General features: G+C 41.2%; 1 protein-coding gene across 4 annotated transcripts in view; it reads right to left on the reverse strand.

The window, feature by feature from the left end:
- The window catches only part of SLC22A15 (solute carrier family 22 member 15), a 122,613-nt gene that overhangs the window by 101,111 nt on the left and 2,505 nt on the right, over positions 1–18,997 (reverse strand). For all 4 annotated transcript variants that reach the window (XR_013447967.1, XR_004923910.2, XM_036113347.2 and 1 more), the window contains exon 2: positions 5,051–5,263. Coding sequence is in view for 2 of the 4 variants with exons in the window: in XM_036113347.2 (XP_035969240.1) it covers positions 5,051–5,263 (213 nt within the window). In the remaining 2 variants the exon portion in view is untranslated. The remainder of the gene's footprint in view (positions 1–5,050; positions 5,264–18,997) is intronic.

Below are 18,997 nucleotides of genomic sequence, written 5' to 3' on the forward strand. Positions count from 1 at the left end.
TGGAAGATTCTGCCTGCTTGAGGCTGGTGGGGAGGGGAAGTGTCAGTACCCTCCCTACGGAAAAGTGGGGGTTTTTCTGTAGTGACCTTTTGTGTAAACAGTATTCAGAACACCAATAAAACCACAGAGCTAGGACTTCTCAAGCCTGCAAGATATTTTATTCTGTGTTTCTCTGATAATAAGAATTGAGTTAATAAATGTTTTGACATGTGGCAGAATTTGGTCTGAGATCCACTTTCATTGTAATGTGGTAATGGATTTGTTGGAGTGCAGACTTATGGCTCTCACCCACTGCAAAATCCTATGGGGGCAATAAACAGAACAAGGGCCTTTTGGAGAAATGGCTAATTTCACAGTTGGAACAGGGGAAGGTAAAAGATGAATCTGGAATATCTTGTTATGCCAAAAATTTTTTAAGTGCTCAAAAAAACCCCAAAGTGATGGGCACGTCAAAAGGACACAGGAGGACTTTCAGCTCCAGGAAAATGGAATAAATGTACTTTTCCCTGTTTTTCCCACTATGTACAACTAAAAATCCTGGGCATCATGTACGAAACAAACATAAGACAACTCTGAAAGGTGGAGAGAAGACCAGCGAGGACCCAGGGACCCAAGGAATGACCCGGTGGTGAGTCCCTGGGTTTCTCTTTGCCTCACATACCCGAGACTGGGTGCTGGAGCAGGAAGCAACTCAGAAATGCCAAGAGGAATGACAAAAGAAGCCCCAACCAAGCCTGCTCTCTCCAGCCAAAGGCCCAGGAAAGGGGCAGCCCAGCAGGACAGGACATTTTTAGACAAGAACTGCTTTATTCCAGCCATTCACCACCACAAAACAAAAACAAAAGCTATGGCTCTAACCCCATTCACAGGAACAAAGGCTAAGTGGGGAACCTAAATACCTCCCCCTCCCTGGCTGAGCAGTCATAAGTCATCCCACTTCACTCCATTTGGATGTGTCAGAAAAAGACAAGCAGGGAGCCAGCACTTTCATTCCTGCCGCCTGCACTGAAGAGCTCTCCATACCATCACCACCACTACCACTACCACTACCACTGGTGTCAGTGTGAGCACACAGGGAGACTGGATTTCCACCACCACGAGGTAGTAATGAGGCACCCCTCCCCTCTTTCTGTGTCAGAGCTGAGTCCGAGAAAGTCAGCTAATATGGAAGATTTAACTAAGACCCAGAACCTCTTAACATAATCTCCGAAACTTCACGTTTCAAACAAAAATAATTTGTGGTGCTAACAACTGGAAAATCTCAAAGTAGAATGAAAAAAAGACTGCTGAGATGATAGAGATGTTAGAACTATCTGAGAAAGATGTTAAAGCTGCCATAACAACCATGCTTCAATGAGCACCTGCAAACATGCTCGAAACTGATGACAAAATAGACTCGGTGAAAATACAGAAAGTCTCACTAAATAAAAAGAATGTATTTTAAAAAGAACAAAATGAAAAATTTAGAACTAAAAAAAAAATACAATAGGTTCAACAACAGAATGAAAGGGACAGATGAAAGAATCAATAAACTTGGAAATAAAACAATAGAAAATATCCAATATGAAGACAAAGATAAACTAGACAGAAGAAAATGAACAAAGCTTCAGAGATCTATGGGGCTATAACAAAAGAACTGATATTTCTTCTGTCTTGGAGTTCTAGAAAGAAAGGAGAAAGGGGGATAGGCTAAAAAAAGAGTACTTGAATAAATAATAGCTGAAAATTTCTCAATTTGTCAAGAGCCATAAACCTACAGATCCAAGCAGCTCAGTAAATCCCAAAGAAGATAAACTTGAAGAAATCCACACCAAGAAACATCATAATCTAACTTCTAAACACTAGCGACTAAAACACTAAAAAATCTTGGAAGTAGCAAGAAGGAAATGACACTTTCGCTATAGGAAAAAGACAATTCAAATAATAGCATATTTCTCATCAGAAACCATGGAGGCCAGAAGAAAGTGGCACAGGAGTTTTTAAATGCTGAAGGAAATGAACTGTCAACCAAGAATTTTATTACCAGTGAAAACAAGAAATGAAGGAGAAATCAAGATATTCCCAGATGAAGGAAAACTAAGAAAATCTGTCACCATCACAACTACCCTAAAACAGTGGCTAATAGAAGTTCTCTAAAAAAGAAAGAAAACATAAAAAAGGGATCTTGGAACATCAGGAAGGGAAAAAGAACACTAAGAAAAAGTTGGGGTAAATACAACAAACTTTGCTTCTCTTAAGTTTTCTAAATGATGTTTGATGGTTGAAGCAAACAGAACACTGTGTAATGTGATCCCAAGAGTATGTGGGACCATATTTAGGACAATTATATTATAAACAGAAGAGGGCAAAGGAATGTAAAGTGAGGTAGAATTTCTGTATGTCACTCAAACTGGAGATCTGACAACATCAGTAGACTGTGGTAAGTTATGTATATATAATGCAATGCCAAGAGCAATCACTAAAAAAGCTATACAAAGAGATACACTCAAAAAATACTATAAGTCAAGGGCCGCCTGGGAGGCTCAGTCATTGAGCATCTGCCTTCCGCTCAGGTCATGATCCCAGGGTCCTGGGATTGATCCCCGCGTCGGGCTCCCTGCTCGGCGGGAAGCCTGCTTCTCCCTCTCCCACTCCCCCTTCTTGTGTTCCCTCTCTCGCTGTGTCTCTCTCTGTCAAATAAATAAAATCTTAAAAAAAAAAAATACTGTAAGTCAAAATAAAATACTAAAAAATGTTCAAGTAACCTACAGAAAAATAGGAAAAATTAAAGAAAAGAACAGAGAATAGAAAACAACAAAAAATAATAAACTGGAAGACGTAAGTTCTAGCATATAAATATATCAAATGTAAATTATCTAAAAACACAAGTAAAGACAGACATTGATGGTGTGGATTTAAAAATTTAACCCAATTCGGGCACCTGGGTGGCTCAGTCGGTTGAGCTTCTGCCTTTGGCTCAGGTCATGATCTCAGGATCCTGGGATCGAGTCCCACATTGGGCTCTCTGCTCAGCGGGGAGTCTGCTGCTCCCTCTCAGTCTCCCTTTGTGCTCTCTCTCTCAAATAAATAAAATCTTAAAAAAAAAAAAATTTGACCCAATTCTATGCTGTCTACAGGAAACTAACTTCACACATAATGATATAGGCAAGTTGAAAGTAAAAAGGGCAAAAATACATATCATGCTACCATTAACTGAAGAAAGCAGGAGTGGCTAGATTAGTGTCAAACCACATTTCAGAACATAGAAAATTACCAGGGACATAGAGGTATATTATAAGATGATTTTAAAAAAAGTAAATCCACCAAGAAGACATAGCAATCACCAATATGTATAGACTAAACAACAGAGCTATAAAATATATGAAGAACAAAATGAAAAATTTAGAACTAAAAGAAAAATACAATGAGTAGGTTCAACAGCAGAATGAAAGGGACAGATGAAAGAATCAATAAACTTGGAATTGAAGACATACACACCCCTCTCTCAACAATCTCTAGAATAACTAGGGAGAAAATCAGCAAGGATACAGAAGAAGTCAACAATACGATCAACCAACAGGATCTAAACAATATTTATAAAACACTCCACCCAACAGCAGTAGTTGGTTCAAGTGTCAATGGAACATACACCAAGAGACCACATCCTGAGTCATAAAAGAAACCTCAACAAATCTAAAAGAATTGAAATCATACAGAGTGTCCTCTGACCATAATGAAATCAAACTAGAAAGCAAAAACAGAAAGCTAACAGGAAAATCTCTAAATATTAGATAATTAAACAAGAGATTTCTAAATAATCGCTGGGTCAAAGAGGAAGTCATAAGAAGAAAAAAAATACACTGAGCTAAATGAAAATAAAAATAGAGCATATCAAAATTTGTGGGTCACAGCTAAAGCAGTCCTGAGAGGAAAATTTATAGCACTAAAATACTTACATTTGCAAAGAGGAAGACTCATTAAAAATACAGGCTATCAAGTCTATAACCTAAAAAAGAAAAAAAGAAAAAGAAACCCAAAGCAAGCAGAAGAAAGGAAATAATAAAGGTAAGAGCAGAAATCAATACAATTAAAAAAAGAAAAATAATAGGGAAAAAAAAATCAATGAACAAAATGCTGGTTCTTTAAAAAGATACAAACCTGTATGACTGACAAGTAATTAAATCAGATAGAAGACACAAATTACCAATATCAGGACATAAGAGAGGGGATTTCATTTCAGAATCTGCAGACATCAAAAGGATAATAAGATAATACAGTGAGCGACTCTACACACATAAATCTTAGATGAAATGGACTAATTCCTTGAAAAGCACCAACTGCCACAACTCACAATTCAAAATCATTTAAATCACAACTCACAATCATTTAAATATCCCTATAACCTTTAAGAAAATTGACTTCATAATTTTAAAACTCCCCAAAAAGAAATCTAAAACAAAAAACAAAAAAGCCCAGATGATTTTACTGGAGGGTTCTACCAAATATTTAAAGAACACCAATTTTACCCAATCACTTCCGGAAAACAGAAAAGCGTGGAATACTCCCGAGTTCAGTTTATGAAGCTAGTATCACCCTGATACCAAAACCAGACCAAAAAAAAAAAAAAAGAGAGAGAGAACACGACAGATCAATACCCCTCATGTATACAGAAGCAAAAATCCTTAACAAAACATTAGCAAATAGAATTCAGCAATATATAAAGGAAAAAAAAAGACAGTTTGCATTCACTTTTTCGAAGGACGCGCTAAGTGAAATGCGGCTCTTCTGGAGTTTCTATCTTCGACTAACCAGTTTGGGAAGGCTCCCGCTCTCGCCGTTTGTAGCAAGAAGGAAAAAGAAAAAGAATGTGTTTTCCTAGGATGGTCTCCTTTAACTCTCAAATTGACTAGACAGCTAACTGAAGATGGGGCTGACCCTGAAACCAACCAGACAGGCAAGCGGGTCCACGTGGACCGGGAGGACCGCTCCTCCCGCGGTCAGAACGGGCTGCCTCTGCCTCCCCCCCCACCCCCCCCGTCCTCCCCTCCCCCCGCCCCCGCGGCGGCCTTACCTCGGACGCGATGGAGGTGAAGCTGCCGCTGAAGTGCACGTGCTTGCGGACCTCGCTGCCGTTGGCGGTCCGCAGCCAGTCCCCGAGCGCGCGATCGTCAGCTGCTGACCGGTTGCCGAGGCTCTGATTGGGCGGGAGCCCCGCCAGGTCCCAGCGGTACGCGGGCGTGGCCCCCACCAGGGCGATGAGGATGGCCTCCGTGGCCACGTAGAGCTGAAGGAGCAAACACACAAACCCGTCTGTGTTGGAATCGCAATCAGCAGGCTGAAAGGCCTCACAAGATCGGTGTCCTGCTTTTCGGAAAACTAGGCGCATCCAAGCAAAGGACAGAAACGTGAAAAGGAAGCTTCCTCCCGATCTACCACCGACAGAGTCGTCAGCGATCTCCCCTGCAAAGCACCCTAGGGCTTTTTCCAGGGGGATCTCCTTCTACATTTGAGATACCTCTGATGCTCGGGAAACCGCACACCGATGGTTCAACACTGGCGAAGGTGAGGGGGGGAATATTACTGGCTCTGATTTGGAAGACTGACATTCCAGCTATCTTCCCTCGACACTACACCCTCTGTTCAGATAAGCAGGCATCAGGGCCCCAGAGTATCTTGGCCTTGGATTCACAATCTAAACCCTTTGTGGCAAAGTCAAATGTCTCAGAAAACGGCATATAAAGAGAGAGAATATATTTATATACATAGTAAAAGAATACACAGAGTATATACACATAGAGTATATAATCATATAGACTATGTACAATGTGTATATATGGAAAGAACAGAGTATAGAGAGTATAAACACAGAAAAAATATATAGACAGAGTATATATATTGATAATATAGAGAATGAGCACCAGCAAAAATACTTTATTAAAACAGGTAATCATAATATGTACTTGAATAGGTACTATTTTAAAACATAGTACACAACTTATAAGATGTAAAGAAATTCAAAATCCCAGTAAGACATACTCCCTTTATAACCCTTAGCCCTACTTAAATCACTGTTTAATCTAAACATAGTTGTTCTCCCAAGGAAAAAAAAATTCATTCTAGAAATATTTATTGAGCATATAAGCCATTTGTCTCTGATTGTTCTGGGCCTTATAGCTATTCACAATTGGGTTTATAAGCTGTTGAGCCCTATGCAGCCTTTTTATGCTATGAATTTCCATTTATATTCTCGTTGTTGGATGATTATTTCAAGCTTCAAATAAATTAGGAAAACACAGAATTCATCTGTTCCAGCGAGATCTCCCTAAGTGAGACAATCTTATTTTAAGAAATTACCCCTATTAACTTAGAACCTGGTATCTTGAAATACCTTTAAGCAGAACAAGTGTTCACAAAATACAAGGCTGTGATTTCTCCACAGCATATAGTAACACCCCCACTGGATGGATGCGCTGACTGAGGCACAAAGAGGTGGAGACTTGCCAACAGCTTCAGCTCCATCCACCAGGGAACCCTGGAGCTTCTTCCACACCACTCTGTAGGGGCATATTCAGCTGTTAAGTGGATAAGCTAAACCGCCAAAGGCAGAGTGATTTATCACAAGCAGATGATGGAATTACTGTCAAGGAAAGAGAAAAGAAGTCATGACATTGTGTGTGTCATAGCAGAAAGCTAATGTAAAACCCAAGGTGTGATTTTTGCACTCTAGGAAAGGCTGCGAGGACAGAAGGCAGCCCCGATCTAGCCCCAATCTATTTTGAGGCGAGTGACAGTGGGCCTCTCGAGATGTACCAAGCCACCATCGGTCAGTCTGCGTGGGTGATTTATTGTGGAATGCAAAGGAAATCATGTTTCTAGATTTCTATTGCTTCCTGGCCCCTATTTGCATACTATTAAGGACGTTCTAGAACAAGAGGCATTCAGTTTATAAAAATAAAAACCTTAATAATTACAAGAACAGAGAGATTACACATTTAGCAGCCGCTATAATTACCAAACCCGTTTGCGTCGTTTTAGTAACTGCCCCTCCTTATTACAATCTGCTGGACTTAATTGATGGGTAAAGAAATGAAAAAATATGGGGCAAGGGAACTCTGGAGATGAGGCAGAACACATGTTCAAAACACAGCCTTCAATTGGGCAAAGCAAACTAGTTATATTTTCTCTCTAAATATGCTATTTTCTGCTTTTGGTCCTACCATTCCCTTCACCTGGAAAGCACTTCACGAGGTTCAGCAGAGTCTTTGAACGTTTCCCATCCTCCCAGATGCAACTCAGGTACCACCTCCCCCCACCTCGCTTTCCTCTCCAACCCTCTGGAAGCCCTCTCCAGCTTCTGCCTACCCCCCAAAAGCTCCATGCTAGACCTTTGTTAGACACGTATCCCTTTCTTCACTCCATTATATTTATGTGTTTGCTCATCTTATTTTTCCCAGCAGAACATTCCATCTCTGAGGACAGGATCTTTGTGTGATCCAGCCCTGGGCTTCCACAGCAAACACCTCAGGGCCTCGATACGTGATAGCACACACTCAAGTGAATGAATGAATGAATAAATGACCAGGATGGAACGCTAGTAACAACAGCAAACAGTTCTCTAAGGCTAATTAGGTGCCAGGAACTGTTCTAAGGGCTTTGCCGGAAATATGTTCACACATCATATTTCTTATTCTAGGTAAGAGAGGAAACGCTCAAAGGGTCCTCTAATCTGAGGTGTGTTTTCTCATGGAAACCACCATTCTCAGCAATAGCTATGATATGCAGAAAGTTCAGAAACTACATGCACCCCAATGTTTATAGCAGCATCATCTACATTGGCCAAACTGTGGAAGCAGCCCAAGTGTCCACTGACAGATGAATGGATAAAGAAGATGTGGTATGTGTACACACACACACACACACACACACACACACACACACACAGGAATATTACTCAGCCATAAAAAAGAATGAAATCTGGCCATTTGCAATAACATGGATGGAGCTAGAGAGTATAATGCTAAGCAAAATAAATCAGAGAAAGACAAATACTGTATGTCGCTCACATGTGGAATTTAAGAAAGAAAACAAATGAGTAAAGAAAAAAAAGAGAGGGAGACAAACCAAGAAACAGACTCTAACTGCAGAGAACACACAGATGGTTACCAGAGGGGAGGGGGGTGGGAGGGATGGGTGAAACAGGTGATGGGGATTAAGGAGGGCACTTGTGATGAGCACCAGGTGATATATGGAAGTGTTGAATCACTATATTGTATACCTGAAACTAATATTACACTGTATGTGAACTATAGTGGATTTAAAAATTTTAATTTAAAAATTAAAAAAAGAAAGCAGTTCAGATACAAAGAGCTGGTGCTGATACATATCCTAATTCATGGAAGGGACCAGTGAAACTTAGTTCATCAGTATTATCCCTAGCAACCTGTTGCCTCAATAAGCACTTTCACCTTCTCATCTTCTCTGTCCTCCTCCCACCCCTCACAATGTTTCCAGTGCCCACCCGGCCCCTGAACGCACACTCGTACACCCAGGGACCTCAACCGCACACCCAGCGCCATGGCTTTATGACACCAGAAGGGTCCAGCATATGCAGCTCAGAACTCTAGGATGGTGCCACCTACTTCTCTCCCCCAGAGTCCAAATATTCTCTCGATCGTGTCTCTGCTATTACTCCACAACAACCGCGCACACATTCACCCACATCTTCTTGTCTAATGATGGCACCCATCAGCAGATGGGCCTTAAAGCCACAATCAGAAACCACCATCCATGTGCCTTCGGAATGGGGCCCACCACATCGCAAACAGACCATTATCTTCTCCAACGCTACCTCTAGGGAAGAACGAGTGCCCCAGATGGCTGCACTTTTTTCCCCCCTTTCAATGTCATTATAATTAGAAAAGTGACCAACATGCACCAGGGGACTGAAATTTTTGAAGTTGCAAAAAGTGAAGGTTTTAAAAAATGAATTTATATCGACAGCATTATAAGCTTTTATAATACTCCGGAAACCAAAAACGTCCCCCATTAATGATCTCATCACAATATCTTGTGCTGTGAAGTCATGGTAAGTATGACGCTGATGTTTTAAGTAGGAAAAATGGGCAACAGAGCAATTAAGTGAATCGTTCAAGGTCACGTATGACACTATTAGCGAAACCAGGATGAGAATGGGAGTCACCTAACTTTGAGGCCAGAGCTCCTCAGAGGAAAAAACAAACAAACGAGGAACATTCAAAGATGACTTTATTGTTATCATTACTGTTAGTCTTTTCTGCACTTAGGACTCAGTTATGTAATTGACTCAACCAGTAGCATGACCTAAGCAAGCATATCATGGACGGCAGGACCAAATGCCCAGCGCCCAGCACAAATTGGGTATTCAATAACTATTTGTTGGGTGACTTACGGATACCACTTATTTTATTTATTTATTTAAAATATTTAGTTATTGTGCTCTGAATAACTGGTGTCTTGAGTCCTGTTTCTTCCCAACTCTAATTCATCCACGTAATGCCGCCAGATAGGTCTCCCTGAGACGCTCCTCATGAAGCTCTTCTGGCCAAAACATATTAGTGGATAAGTAATAAATGTCCTAGCATTCCAGATCTCCACTGTATGGCCCAACTGCTACCTAATCCACACTCAAGCTTTCTGTACTAGCCTACTTAAATCCCAAAACGTGACTTCTCATCACGTGGTGTGAAAAGCATATGAAATCTATATGCCTGAGTTAGAACCTCAGCTCTAAGTAAACTCTCAGCAAATCAAAACCTCTCCAAACGTCACGTTTTCTTTCAGTGAGACTGGACACTAGTAGTCCCCCTCTTTATCTAATTCATTGGTATCTAATTAACCTATTCTGAGGGTCAAATAGGATGCTTCTTTAGCCAACCCTAAACTGTACAGCCCCATACAAATGGTATCTATCGGCGCTTCCCAAACGTTACTGAGCAGGGTCTGATCCTACAGCCTGGGGGAGACCTGGTCCCACACAGCTCTAGCACGCTCTCGTGAGCTCAAGGCTACTGCTCTGGGTCACACTTGGTGTACAAGGGTACAGGCTGTTCTCTCTTCTACATGTTTTTTCCCACCTTTCTGGTTTCCCATGTGAAATGACCTTCCCACTTCTCTTTAAACCCAAGCTCCCAAGTTCAGCTCAAGCTCAGCCCTTCTGAAGTCTTCAACTAACCACTCCAGACCACACTGAGGGCTCCCTTCTTAACTTCCAAAGCATCTATTCGGTGGCTACACTATTACCGCGAAAATGCTATTCTGTATAATTATTTAACAGGGTAGATATGGTGATATTCTAATTTGTTAATGATTCTCTCCTGAAGGAAAGAAACCCGAATTTACATTTCTATATCCTTCCAAGTAAACCCAACACACCACTGTATATGTAACAGCCTATGATATATTTTGTTAATCAATTCCTTGCAGAATGGTGTAGGGAAAAAAAAAAAAAAGATGATGATGGATGACAACCCAGTAATTCCAGGACCTAATCCTGGTTCCAACCACTAATTAAGACTTTGGACAAATTAAGCATTTGGGTAAACAGTGATTTAACCTGCATCTGTTTCCCCCTCTCTCTCAATCTTTCTCCCGAATAAAATGGTAATACCACCACCTGACCACTTCCTTCTGTTACTTCAGCTTCATTCTTCAATTTGAGCGAGTACCAACACTTTGCAACACGTCTCGTATTATGAGCCTCAGGCGATAATAAGGATAGATAAGAAACAATTACTTCCTTCTAGGCAAATACATTCAGGTGAGGACAACAAATATACACAAAGCGACAAACAAGGCCGATTTTGACAAATGCAATATTAGCCAGGGTAGATATGAGATTAATGAGAACACAAAGAAAGTGGATGGGAATTCCAACTGGGAGAATAAGGAAAAGGTTGCAAATGTGATACCTGAGTGAGGCAGTGAAAGCTGGTAGTGGGTTAATCAAAACCAAAATTTTTAGGCCAAAAAAAAAAAAACAAACCAAAAACCAGGCCAATCAGAGCCAGGACAGCAAAGAACATATTTTTAGTGTTCTCTGAAGAAGTATTACAGGGCTAGCTCAGCTTTTCCCAAACTTTGGTCACCTGGATACCCCCTGCAAGAGTTTTATGTGCTCATTTTCTGTTTTCTACTATTAATAGTCTTTTAAATAGATTCAAATTTTTTCTTTTTTATTTAAATTCCAGTTAACACACAGTGTAAAATTAGTTTCAGGTATACAATATAGTGATTCAACACTTCCATATATCACCTGGTGCTCATCACAAGTGCACTCCTTAATCCCCATCACCTATTTCACCCATCCCCCCACCCACCTCCCCTCTAGTAACCATCAGTATGTTCCCTAGAGTTAAGAGTCTGTTGTTTGGTTTGCCTTGTTTTTTCCTTTTGCTCAATGGTTTTGTTTCTTAAATTTCACATATGAGTGAAATTATATGGTACTTGTCTTTCTCTGATTTATTTCACTTAATACTCTCTAGCTCCATCCATGTCATTGCAAATGACAAGATTCCATTCTTTTTATGGCTGAGTAATATTCCATTTTATATATATACCACATCTTCTTTATCCATTCATCAACTGATGGACCCTTGGGCTGTTTCCACGTTTGGCTAATGTAGATAATGCTGCTATAAACATCGAGGTACATGTATCCCTTTGAATCAGCATTTTTTTATTCTTCAGGTAAACACCTACTAGTGCAATTGCTGTATCGTAGGGTAGTTCTATTTTTAACTCTTTGAGGAAGGTCCATACTGTTTTCCAGAGTGGCTGCACCGGTTTGCATTCCCATCAATAGTGCAAGAGGGTTGCCCTTTCTCCATATCCTCGCCAATACCTGTTATTTCTTGTGTCATTGATTTTAGCCATTCTGACAGGTGAGAGGTGGTACCTCATTGTGGTTTTGATTTGCATTTCCCTGATGATGAGTGATGTTGAGCATCTTTTCATGTGTCTGTTGGCCATCTGTATGTCTTCTTTGGAAAAACATCTATTCATGTCTTCTGTCCATTCTTTAGTTGGATTATTCATTTTTGGGGGTGTCGAGTTTTAGTTCTTTATATATTTTGGATACTAGCCCTTTATCAGATATGTCATTTGCAAATTCGATTCAAAATTTTTAACTGAAGTAAATTTGCAGAGAAATACAATTTTATATCAATAGAGATACGGCCAGCCAGATAGAAACTATAAAAATAAACAGCATGTCATAATGCCAAGTGTTGGTTAGTATGTTTTTATTTAGGGTGGGCCACAAGAGAGATTTTCTTTTTTTTTTTTAATTTTTCATTGTTATGTTAATCACCATACATTACATCATTAGTTTTTGATGTAGTGTTCCATGATTCATTGTTTGTGCATAACACCCAGTGCTCCATGCAGAACGTGCCCTCTTTAATACCCATCACCAGGCTAACCCATCCTCCCACCCCCCTTCCCTCTAGAACCCTCAGGTTGTTTCTCAGAGTCCATAGTCTCTCATGGTTCGTCTCCCCCTCTGATTCCCCCCCTTCATTCTTCCCTTCCTGCTATCTTCTTCATCTTTGTCTTTTTTTTTAACATATAATGTATTATTTGCATCAGAGGTACAGATCTGTGATTCAACAGTCTTGCACAATTCACAGCGCTCACCACAGCACATACCCTCCCCAGTGTTTATCACCCAGCCACCCCATCCCTCCCACCCCCCCCACTCCAGCAACCCTCAGTTTGTTTCCTGAGATTAAGAATTCCTCATATCAGTGAGGTCATATGATACATGTCTTTCCCTGATTGACTTATTTCGCTCAGCATAACACCCTCCAGTTCCATCCACGTCGTTGCAAATGGCAAGCTCTCATTCCTTTTGATGGCTGCATAATATTCCACTGTATATACATACCACATCTTCTTTATCCATTCATCTGTCGATGGACATCTTGGCTCTTTCCACAGTTTGGCTATTGTGGACATTGCTGCTATAAACATCGGGGTGCACGTACCCCTTCGGATCCCTACATTTGTATCATTGGAGTAAATACCCAGTAGTGCAATTGCTGGATCGTATGGTAGCTCTATTTTCAACATTTTGAGGAACCTCCATACTGTTTTCCAGAGTGGCTGCACCAGCTTGCATTCCCACCAACAGTGTAGGAGGGCTCCCCTCTCTCTGCATCCCCGCCAACATCTGTCATTTCCTGACTTGTTAATCTCACAAGAGAGATTTTCAAGCAGGATTTGGAGGGGGGGAGGGATGAAAGCAAAGGAGCAGCCATCTTGTTTTTATGCTCAGAAGCCTGGGGCAGGTGCTTTGGTGCCTCACATACATGCCACTTCTTTGCTGGCTCACTTTGTTGGTGCAGCAGGCAGCTGGGCCTACAACTGAGCCACGTTCCCCTGGACCCTCTCTCAGCATCTCTGACTCCTGGCCAGGTGTGCGTTTAGTTCCGTGATGGAAGGCAGTTGCTTCATCAAGACTGGAAGCAGTGAGAATGACAGATTCCGGTCAATTCTGATGGCTTCCAGGTCATAGTTTCCCTTCCAGACTTTCCTGCAGACTTCAAGCTCCAACAGCAGACACAAAGACAACAGCCTCACAGGGACTGCTTGGCCAGCTCCCACAATTGTATATGGTCAAATCCCTGTAATAAATTACTCATTGACTACATGTATAATCATATACATATAAATATATATGCTACACACACACATATACACACATACGTGAGTCTCCATCCCAGGAGTTCTGCTTCCTGCCTCTCTGGTTGAACTGTGACTGACACTACCTTGAACAAATATGGCACAATATTAGGACTTACCAAATCTGGAAGTAGGTACATGTGTGTTTGTGATATTATTTCCTGTATTTCATTGGAAATGTTTCATAATTTAAAAAGAAGTTTTAAAAGAAAAGGAATAATAAATACAATGAAAACAGAAAAATGTCACTACATTCCAACTAGGCAATGTTTTCTGCCGACGTCTGGCCCCTTCTATAGTTCTTACTTCTAGCTCATTCCCTTTGTTAAAACAGAAATATTTGCAAATGTTTTGGGAAGTGCTAGTATGACACGAGATTTTCTTCTTAGATAAAAGACAGATTAAGGAAGAACGGAAGAGGAAACAACCCTCTCACTTTATAAGCCAATGCTATTTAATACTATTTCCATATACCACCTAAATCTACCATGCAAGCCATTCTTTGGGACATCAGAGAATGCAGAAAGATTGACGATCAGAAACGATGAGAGAGCACTTGTTGTGATAAGCAGGTGTGGTATATTTAAAGTGAAGAATCACTGAATTCTACTCCAGAAACCAAGACTGCACTGTATGTTCACTAACAAAATAGGTTAAAAAAAAAGATTAGAGGGCGCCTGGGTGGCTCAGTCGTTAAGCGTCTGCCTTTGGCTCAGGTCATGATCCCAGGGTCCTGGGATCGAGCCCCGCATCGGGCTCCCTGCTCAGCGGGAAGCCTGCTTCTCCCTCTCCCACTCCCCCTGCTTGTGTTCCCTTTCTCGCTGTGTCTCTCTCTGTCAAATAAATAAAATCTTTAAAAAAAAAAAAAAAGATTAGAAATGACTGATGGAGTAATAGAGAATCAAGAACAAAGGTGAGAGGATATCTCTGGAAGGAGGGGAGAGATGTCTCTTGGACACTGTGGAGAAATATAATGATAGGTGAGGATCAAAATTAATTCTGAAGTAAAAGGAAGGGATGTTTAGGAAGTTTACATTTCTAGTCCACCCATAAAGTTGGAACAAAGAACGTCTGGGGAGAAAGCGAGCAATGGAGTCGGGAGAAATTTGAGCTTAGGAAGCGTGGTCAACAGCCAAGTAGGAGAAGTGCAGGCCAGAGCCAGACAACGGCCCAGGAGCATGGGTTTCAGAACTGTGGAAAACAGGAACCAACCAGCCTACATTTGCAACAAGAGAGCACGGAATAGGCAAATTATGGTACAGCCATACGTTGGAACACTAAACGTAGCCATTAGAAAATAGGTGATTGTTCACTTATGAGCACAGCAAGGCATTCATGATACTGTTGAGAGGCAAAAATCTGGCTAAGATACAAATTTATGCAAAAAAGGCAAATGTACACATTTGTATAATAAAAAGTCTGGAAGGCAATCCACCAAAATGTGAGCATGTTTCATGTCTGGGTGGTCGAGTTCTGGTGTTTTTTTTTCTTTTTTCTATATTTCCTCTTTTTTGTACAATCACCATATACTACTTGATGAGCATCATATGACTCCCTTAAGTGCAGATGTCTATTTCTGTCTGAGCATTTGATTAAGGAAACCAGAGGTGAGATTCCTGTGCTGCGTGTGTCTTGGGATTTGCTGGCTCTCCCTCCTAAGGCAGCCTCTGACCGTGGTGATGAACCAAGCTCCTATTCTGCAAACCTCAAGGTGACATTGACACAATGCCAACCAACTGCCGGGCACTGGGCAACTTTAAGAAATTCTGAACTTGCAAAACAAACTAATTAAACTTTCATGATCCAGCCATTTCCCAGAGCACAGTAACGACCAAGGAGTCACCTGCATAAACTCACTCAGCCATCTCACAGCAAAGGGTCACAGCATTCAAGTCTAGCATTCTTTCTGTCACACATTGTTTGTCTTCACACTTTTAATGACTTTGTGTGTGTGTGTGTGTGTGTGTGTGTGTGTACTGTCTTATTAAGGGAATACCTTCTCTGTCAGGGCACATGCTAAGCAGCTGTGCTGTGGAAGGCCCTGGCAGGCATGCTGCTGGGGATCTGGGTGCTGTAGAGGTGTTGAGCTGGTTGCTTTCCAAGGCACATTCCAATTCTTGAGATGCCCGAGGCTCAGAGGAGCTCTCTAAACCTCCCCGGGACTCCCTGTATGTCCATAACCGCCCTGGATGGAAATCTGGTCTGATCAATTTGCAACTTCATCTGCTTTACGCCAGGGGGCAGTGTCTGTCTATAGACAACAGCTTTCCTGAGGCCAGACTTGGGGGCAGTGTAGCTCTGGTCTCTCTGAACTATGGTGCCCCACTCACCTGAAGTGATGGAAGAACACCAGCCAAGGTTCCCCAGATTATCACCCAAACTCACGGCCACTGTCTGAGGGCAGCAGAACTAAATCTGAGGGTAAGGGCAGCATAACACTTGCTCAAACGAGCAGAGAACGCTGGTAGATGCTCCTGTGTTCTGGAGTTCATGACAGAGCAGCTCTTACGAATGCCCTATGTTCTCATCATGGCTGAACCCCTGGTGGTGGTGACAAGCCCCTGAGGCACAAGGGCTGGTCTTAACGACTAACCCAGTGAGGTCTTCACCAATATGTACGGAAGGAACTTCATTACTTGCTGATGGTTGAGAGGTTAGAACCACCTCAGAGATACCTCACCAAAAGAAGCCTTTCCGTGAATCTCCTGGGGAGATTAAGACATGGAGGCAAATGCAAGCAGGTGGGAGACGTTCGTTGTGACAGTGTTCTATACAGAGTTTAATAAAGCACCCTGAACAAAATTCCCTCTACCTCACGCTCCTAAATGTTAAATTCACAGACCACGACTCACAGCCCTAACAGGTTAAAGGAACAGCAATAGGGAAAGTGGACGGTTAGTCTCATACAGTGAACTGTAGCATTTTCTTCTAAGTACGCACATCTTATCTACACCACATTTGTAGTTTTTTCAAAATTTAACACAGAGAAGCAAAACAAAATTCATGAACCCGCCATCACAACTAACTAGTTTCATTTTATTATATTTGCTTCAGATTTCAAAAATACAGTATTATGAATACAGAGCAAATCTCCTTTGTAGCCCTCCCATTCCCACTCGTCCCTTCATCCCCTGGAGGTAATCGATCTCCTGAATTGGGTGTGGAGTCTTCTACTCTATATGTTTATACTTTTACATTGTCCATATTCATAAACCAAATATGGTATTGTTTCCTGTTTTCACAAATTTTTTTTTTAAAGATTTTATTTATTTATTTGACAGAGAGAGAGACAGCAAGAGAGAGAACACAAGCAGGGGGAGTGGGAGAGGGAGAAGCAGGCTTCCCGCTGAGCAGGGAGCCCGCCCGATGCGGGGCTCGATCCCAGGACCCCGGGATCATGACCTGAGCCGAAGGCAGACGCTTAACCGACTGAGCCACCCAGGCGCCCCAGTTTTTACAAATTTTTATGAAGTTATGTGTCACACTGTATACATCATGCTGGCTATTTTTTTCATTTAACATTGTGTTTTAGAAATTCATTCCTGTAGCTGTTTATAGATCCGCTCCATTCACTTCAACTGTTATATTCTATCAAATTTATACCACATTTTAATTATCCGGTCCCTCTTTATGAGTCATTTAGGTGGCTACTCATTTTTATTATTACAAACAGTGCTGCAATAAACATCCTAGACATACCTCCTTATGCACATGTTCAAGAGAAATTGGGAGGACACACACCTAGGAGTCCAATGCTAGGTTTTAATTGTACTAGACAGGGCCAAATAGGTCTCTAAACCGGTGTTTCCCACTTCTCCTCATTTTCATCACACCTGTACTGTTAGACCATTTAATGTTTGCTAATCTAATAAGTGTGAAATGATATTTCATAGTCATTTTAATATGCCTGTCCCAAATGACCACTGGAGGTAAACATCTTTTCATGAGTTGACTGATGCACTTTCCTCTTCTGCAACACTGCCTGGTCAATCATCCCACTTTTCAAGGCACCACGAAAAGACATTTATTGTGTGAATGATTTGAATGCACTGTTAGTTCCAGGAGCTGATAAATAAAGTTGGGGTTATTAAGAGTTTACATTAAAATAATGCATTCCAGAACACCAGAGGATCGTACCTCAAGCTTGGGTCCACAATGTCATCACAATTTTGCTGGTGAAACTAATGCTTGTTACAGGTTACATGTTGGCTAATGGATGTTTTAAATCTTGTTCAAATTATACTACAATCTGTGATCCGTGATCCCTAGGAAAATGAAGGAGCTGGAGTCTATGGCTTAGAACAAAGAAGTAGGATCCATTTTCACTTTGTGTCTAAAGGGATCCAAAAACAAAGAATTGTATTCCAACACTCCTCCTCCAGACAGCCTGGCAAACAAACATACACAGACGCAAACACCAAATAATGATGATGGCGTCAAGTCTGAATCACTGTCAGGAAATAGAAACAGAAATAAAGTACACAGAATTATTCATATTTACATACCACAAATAGCTCTTACCCAAGGGAGGGCACATATATCTGGAGAGTAAGAATTTCTCTAACTGCAAAATGAAATATTACTGCTTGTTCATAAGACAACTATTTTTACATAAGGCAAATATTTTTTTCCTTTAAGCTTTTGGCTTATGTACTTTCAAACCACATAGCACTATTATGAGGGGCATCTGCATCTTATCATGCGAAGAGAAATCTATAAAATCTGCATCTGTTCTTTTCATACCTGAAAGGTGACCACTATAGAGATTCCAAAGATTGTGTTTGCAAAGAGTGTGAAGATAAGTCTCCTAGCTAAAGGAAACTGGATATTGAGGTAACTTTTGATGAGCTATGTGATGGTATCAATAATCCAAGAAAACAGTTAACCTAAAGACCCTTACAGTTGGCTTTGTAATGTGGTTTTGTCCTTTTAGTTTGAACTTGGATGTGTTTGAAAAGGGAGTTAAAACCATTAGAAATAATACTAATGGCCCCAGAAGGAAGAAAACGCAAAAGGATATAAACTTCCTATCTCTGTCCCCCTAGTGCTGTGTTTCTCAGCTGGGGATGGCCATTACCAAACCGCAGATGCAGAAAAGGATCCTGCCATAGCAGAGGCTCCCTGTCTGGCTGTCCCTCTCCCTGGCAGTCCCATCCACAATGTGCAGTGCTCTCTGGCAGGGTTCCCTCTCCCTGGCAGGGCTGCTGTGCAGGTGGTCTCTACGTTCCTTGGGCAACGGGAGACCAGGGCTTTGGTTTTTATTTTTATTTATTTATTTCTTCTTTAGATTTTATTTTTT

Source organism: Halichoerus grypus, chromosome 5 (assembly GCF_964656455.1).
Source record: "Halichoerus grypus chromosome 5, mHalGry1.hap1.1, whole genome shotgun sequence".
Taxonomy (NCBI): Eukaryota; Metazoa; Chordata; class Mammalia; order Carnivora; family Phocidae; genus Halichoerus; species Halichoerus grypus.